General features: G+C 38.0%; 1 protein-coding gene across 7 annotated transcripts in view; it reads right to left on the bottom strand.

Moving 5' to 3' along the window:
• Window positions 1-550: 550 nt before the first annotated feature.
• The window catches only part of CCNT2 (cyclin T2), a gene marked incomplete at both ends in the record, with an annotated part of 35,254 nt that continues 29,380 nt past the window's right edge, over window positions 551-6,424 (bottom strand). For 5 of the 7 annotated variants that reach the window (XM_084248647.1, XM_084248648.1, XM_084248649.1 and 2 more), the window contains 2 exons: window positions 551-1,978; window positions 2,490-2,560. In XM_084248647.1, coding sequence (XP_084104773.1) covers window positions 551-1,978; window positions 2,490-2,560 — 1,499 coding nt within the window. The remainder of the gene's footprint in view (window positions 1,979-2,489; window positions 2,561-6,424) is intronic. The other 2 variants (XM_084248652.1, XM_084248651.1) reach the window with 2 other exon arrangements.

Raw genomic sequence — 6,424 nt, 5'->3', positions numbered from 1 at the left:
TTGTTATACTTACAAGCAGCTCCAATCCTGAGTATTTATGGTAATATCTAAACATACAAAAATGTATGTACATTTTTCTCCACTTTCTTGTAAACAGTTGTCAGTATACTGTTTTATCCCTTTGTCATTGAAACATGCAAATCATACATACAAGTATAAATACACAAAAGAAAACAATTTACACTCATTCAAAAGCCAAGCAACAACAAAATAGCTACAGTATTCAAATTATAAATAATGAATGCTTGAGGCATCTTATATTCCTAGAAGCAGCCAGCCATTCCTCCTAATGTTCTTAGCTGCAATTGTAGAAATACTGAGTTTTGCACCTTCCATGCTTTTACAGTATTTGTAACACTATCATATGTGGAGATAAAGACTTGTTTACTATAATTCTCTTCTTTTCAGAATGAAGAATAAAGCAGCACTTACAAATATTGAAGCAGTGGCAGCAATAGCAGGTGTTACCACTGCTAGATCAGAAGAAGTTTTCCATTCTAACAAATTTTTAAATAAAAAAAGTAAAGGAGAAATTGACCTAAACAAATGATTACATGTTCATTCCTTGGGCACTTAACAGCGAGTCCAGCATGTCGAATGTGTCTTTGTAGTCCATATGCTGGCTGTTTGTACTGTACTCGTGATTGACATCAGGACCGTTGGTCTCCACTGGCTTCTTGTCCAGTTTCACGAGGGTGCTGAGATGTCCGTAGCCCACCTGGTATGTGACAGGGGGAGGAGGGGGTAAGGGATGGTTAAAAACAGAGTTGTGAGAGGATATATACTGCTTAACAGAGGAGGAAGAACTAGATGAACTACCTGAACTTTTGGAACTTTTGCTCATTTTGGAGTGATGGTTGTGAGATGCATCATTGATATGCAGCTTCTTCCTTGAAGAGCTGGAACTAGAGGAAATGCCATCACTGCTCAGGCCAACAGGACTCCTCAGAACAGTGGGTGGTATTCCATCAGCACTGTGTTTACTGCCAGCACTGCTGCTGCCACTGTGTGAGTGGGAATGCTTGTGACTGCTGGGGTGATGGCGGTTTACAGGATGCTCCTTATGCTTCTCCTTATGGTCTCTGCTAATATGTGGGCTTGAATGCTTGCTCTTCCCACTGCCTTCATCAGAAGAGCTGTGTCTTTCGGAGGAAGAAACTTTTATCTTCATTTTCAGTTCTTCTTTACTGGCACTTTTATCAGTGGGTGGTATTGGAATCCGCAATTTCAGTGATCCACTCTTCTCCTTTTTATCTGCCATGTATTTGTCAGGTTTTTCAGTATTTGTGATAGGAATTTTCATTTTAATGGGAGAAGTTACAGAACTGCTGCTGGCTGCCTGTGACTGCACATGTTTGTGTTGCTGTTCTACCTGGGCAGCTATATAATGATCCCTCACATCCAAATCAAGGGTTTCTAGCTTACGTTTTTCTCTATATTTATCTAAAGACATTTTTTGAGGAATTACTCCAGAAGTAGTAGAAATTGGCCCATGGTGTTTACTGCCCCCTGTTTTATGAGTATATTCTTGCTTAATAGAAGAGTGATCAGAAATTTTGTCAGGTCTGTGATGTAATCCTGAATGCAGTGATATAGAAGGTCCCTGCTGAAAGTTGAGGTTGTACTGGCTACCAGACAAAGATGTCTCCTGTTTCTGTGAATATATCTGTTCTGTCCTTGCTGATTCTTGATGCTGAGGCCATTCTTGGTGTGATGACAAATTGTATGAGGTACTTGGCATTCCTGTTGCTAGCACTGACAAATTATCAGATGTATGGCTGTCTTGAACAGAAATATTTCCTGAATTTAGAGGTACTGGTGCAGGGAATGCTGATGTAGATGGTTTCTGAAAACTTGGGTTTGTCGGCACACCAGTAACACTATCTACTAAAATGGAATTCTGGACCAAAGATGAACCAAGAAGTGGCGTCTCTGATACTTGTCCATCTACTTTTGGTTTCTTAGCCGCCTGATTAGCCTATTTAAATAAAACACACACACAAAAGCAATGACAGCAAAGGAATTTAATACAAATTTCTTTGCTTATAAAAATTCTATATAAAATATATGGAAATAAATTCACCTAGGGTCCAAGACTTTATGATGCCAGTAAATAACTTTTATTTAGAGGCATAAGAGAGCCATAGAAAGTTGTAAGCACTGGTTTTAGAATTAGATATAGGTTAAATTGTTGCCAGCATTTGACAAAGTTAATTTAACTTGTCCAGGCTTTAACTTTCTCATTTGTAAAATGAGGAGACTATTTCCATTATAATTCTGTGAGAATTAAAGAAAATTACAAACTATTCAGCTAAGTCCATTGGACACAGTTATTGAATAAAATGAGTTTATTTAGTTTATGACACTGTAATTATTTAAGAATATTGGAGATAATATTTAATCACAAAAAATCAACTAATTTGTAATGATAAAATTACTACATAAAATGGATAAACTGATACTCTATTAAACCCTATCAATTCTCTTACCCTCCAGTTTCGAATCCTCTTCAACCTACTAGGTGTTTTCTCCAGTATTTGCAGAAACTCATGTGTTAGCTCTAAAAAAAATTTAAATTTAAAACTTAGAAGCTGCCTTTATAATTTAATTTTTTTTCAAGTGGGCAGTATTACAAAGTAACCTCAAATATTCATCTGCTTCACTGTTACCTAACTATTCAACTTTTAGCACAAACACAATTCTGAATTGGTATTCTCAAAGATGTGTCTTTTAAAAGAAAAAAAAAAAATCACATTCTTCTGTGCCCCAATTTTACATCCTTACTCAGAAATCTCTTGAAAATTTAATAGCATTGGAAAAAAAACTGCCCTCAAATAGAAAATCTCCAAGCCAAACACTATAGCAATAACTGTCGTGGTCAAGAAACATCAATACATTCTTTAATATTAGTGAACAAGGGCCTCCCCAGTGGTGCAGCGGTTGAGCACTGGGTTGCGAAGCTGCCCGTGGCCTCCGCAGCGCTGGTTCGATCCCTGGCTGCTCCCGGCCACCGGAGGAGGGTCCCACATGGCGCGCAGACCTCTCCTGCCGCCCGCTGCTCCCCTCAGCAGTGTACTTCGGTCCTTCTGCCTGCTCTGTTCCCCACTCTGGCTCTGGTGAATTCTCTCACCCTCCCACACTTTTGACTATACCCAGTGCTTGTATAAATAAATAAATAAATCTTAAAAAAAAAAAAATTAGTGAACAAAAGAAGATATTCTAAGAAAAAAGATTATCCGTATAATCCTTGCTTTTTGTAAGACTTTATCACCATGTATATAAACTACTTTTATTGTATTTATGCCTGCTTTATGTAAAAACACTAATTACAAAGAGAAAAACAGTAAACCGTGCAATGGAGAAATCAGCACTTAACCTTGTGATCAGGTTATTAACAGCATTAAGACATGATGTGCCCCTTGATAAGATACTTTTTAAAGGAGGGCACAACCCCTTTCTGTGCTCTTCAAATTGTCAAGGTCATAAAAGAAATCTGTAATATAGACTGAAAGAGATAAAGGAGCATGTCATCCAAATGGAATGCCATCTCCTGCAACACAAAAACTGAGGAAATTCAAATTTAGTCTGTAGTTTACTTAACAGAATTGTATCAATGTCATTTTCTGTTTTTGATATTCATGTATTGTTATATATATAACATTAACACCAGAGAAACTGGGTGATGGAATTCTGTACTACTTCACAATTGCTTTAGTTTTAAAATTATTTCAAAGTTAAATGAAAAAAATCCTTCCACCTACTCACTGCTTCCTAGCAACCAACACACCACTAACATATTAGTAAATAACCCTGGTCATATTTTTGCACCAGTTTTTTTCTAAATATAAGATTAAAAGATGACTCACTTTCCCAAAGTGGTCTGGTTACGATGAATCACATAGACTTATACCCCAAAATAGTGTCATTAATAAAGTTATGGGCCAGTCTCAGGAAAAATAATAAAATAGGCCAAATAAATTACAGTATCAATAAATACTAATACCAATTTAACCACAATATTGGAAGGAACCAGTGTCAGTAGAAAACTACAGTGGTTGAGTCACTAATTTCCTGTAGAAACAGCCCTCTGTAAACTATTCCAGGAAAATGCTAAGACAGGTAACAAAAATTAAGATAATGTAGAATTTGTCTCAATGCAACAAAGAACATGCAAAAACTGGGTATTACTGTACGTTCACAAGCTGTGACAACCAAGCTTTCTGATCCAGTTTGGGTGAAAAAAATCCAACACCCATATTACCACTTATTCATATTAAAAAAAGACCACATTTCTAAACAGACATTAGTAAATTTAGCAAACACATAATACTTTTGAGCAATAATTACAAGAAACTGTTTTGACTCCATTTCTTTACCAATTTGGTTGTCAAAGATTTAATGCACATGGAGGTCCAGTTTAAAAACCTGGAACATAGCAAGCAAAATGCAAGTTTTATTTTCTTAAGTATCCCATTCTATTAAATTTTATAGTAGAGGAACAAAATTATCTGTGAAATAGTCACTGTTAATGTAAATAATCAGCCACATGCACAAACATCACAGTATGATGTTTAAAACAGAGGGCTCCCTCTTCCTCAAAGCTGATATACAGAAAAAATCCAAAATACAAAAGACTAATGAGGGTTTGCTATTAATCATTAAAAAAAATCTACAAAAAAACAATAATAAATCTTATAGTTAGGTCAAGTCCAAGTCAATGCTGTTTTTGGAATAGTCATTAAATGAATTATTTCAATAAACACTGATGTCTCGGATACCATGTTAAAATTCAGATACATCTGGGGCCCTCCTGGTGGCACAAGGGATTAAGACTCAACCTATGAAGCTATCTGCAGTCACTGGCCAGCCAGGGAGCAACTCACACGGCGCAGCAGTCCTCTCCTGCCTCACCCGCTGCTCCCCTCAGCAGCCTGAGAGATGTGGGAGGGTGTCTGTCTCTGGTGACTCCTCTCACCCCCCACACCTCTGGCCTGTACCCCAGTTCTTGTATGCATTAATAAATAAATCTTTAAAAATAAATTCAGATACATCTCAATAGTTTAAATTTTGTTACTTTGTATTTTTGTGATCAAAACTGAGAAAGGGCTAACATTCACATAATATTTCACATAATAGGCTAAAATTTTTAGCGTGTTACGCTGCCAATGTTTCTACCCAATGGCTTTGCAATAATGAACTGGGACATTTTCAGAATGTAGTAGGGATATTTCGTTGATCCTCCTGTCATGTAAACAAGCAAACAAACAAACAGAAAACCATAGTAACTTTCCAATAGCTTAAGAACAGGATAAAAGACTGATTATTTGATTTTTGTAGACTTTATCACCATGTATATAAACTATTTTTATTATAATTATGCCTGCTTAATCTCCTGATAAAGATGTGGCATAGATAACCTACTTTTTAAGTTACAAAAAAAAAAAAAAAATCTCCCACACTAGTTTTTAGAAGATATTTAAATTCATAAAGATTGGGCCTACTGGGTCTTCCTGGTGGCGCAAGGGGTTAAGATGCAACCTATGAAGCTTGCCGCAGACACTGCAGCCTTGCAGCACAAGTACAATCCCCTGGCTGGCCAGGGAGCAACCCATATGGCACAGCAGACCTCTCCTATTCACCCGCTGCTCCCCTCAGCAGTGTGTTTCAGTCTGCCTGTTCTGTACCCCACTCTGTCTCTGGTGAATCCTCTGACCCTCCCGCATTTCTGGCCTATGCCCCAGAGCTCTTGTATGCATAAATAAATAAATCTAAAAAATAAACAAATCCATAAAGATTTCTTTCCCCTCTGGATATACTTTAAAAAACCTTGGCATAGCCTCCCCGGTGGCGCAGCGATTGAGCGCTAGGTTGCGAAGCTGCCCTCAGCCTCTGCAGCGCTGGTTCGATCCCCGGCTGCTCCCCGGCCACCAGAGGAGGGTCCCACAGGCGCGCAGACCTCTCCTGCCGCCTGCTGCTCCCCTCAGCAGTGTACTTCGGTCCTTCTGCCTGCTCTGCTCCCCGCTCTGGCTCTGGTGAATTCTCTCACCCTCCCGTGCTTCTGACTGTACCCAGTGCTTGCATAAATAAATAAATAAATAAATAAATAAATAAATAACAAAACAAAAAACCTTGGCATAACAGATGATTTCATTCATATGTGGAATATAAAGAACAAAGGAACAGACAAAACTTAAACCAAAACAAACCTAAAATATGACTGCAAAACTGAGGCTATCGGAGGGAGGTTCGGTGATAGGGGCCCCAAGGACTATGCTGGAGGATTATGGGTGCTTTGGTGGTAGGTGTGGTATGGTAACATACTGCATCTGAGATGTGAATCTATACCCCTAAATCATACAGTGTTATAAACCAAGGTTACCTCAATACAAAAAGATACATTTTCTTTTGCTGTTGTTGTCTGTAA

The sequence above is a fragment of the Talpa europaea genome (assembly GCF_964194135.1).
Source record: "Talpa europaea genome assembly, chromosome: 1".
Classification (NCBI taxonomy): Eukaryota; Metazoa; Chordata; class Mammalia; order Eulipotyphla; family Talpidae; genus Talpa; species Talpa europaea.
This window is presented reverse-complemented; position numbering and strand designations above follow the sequence as displayed.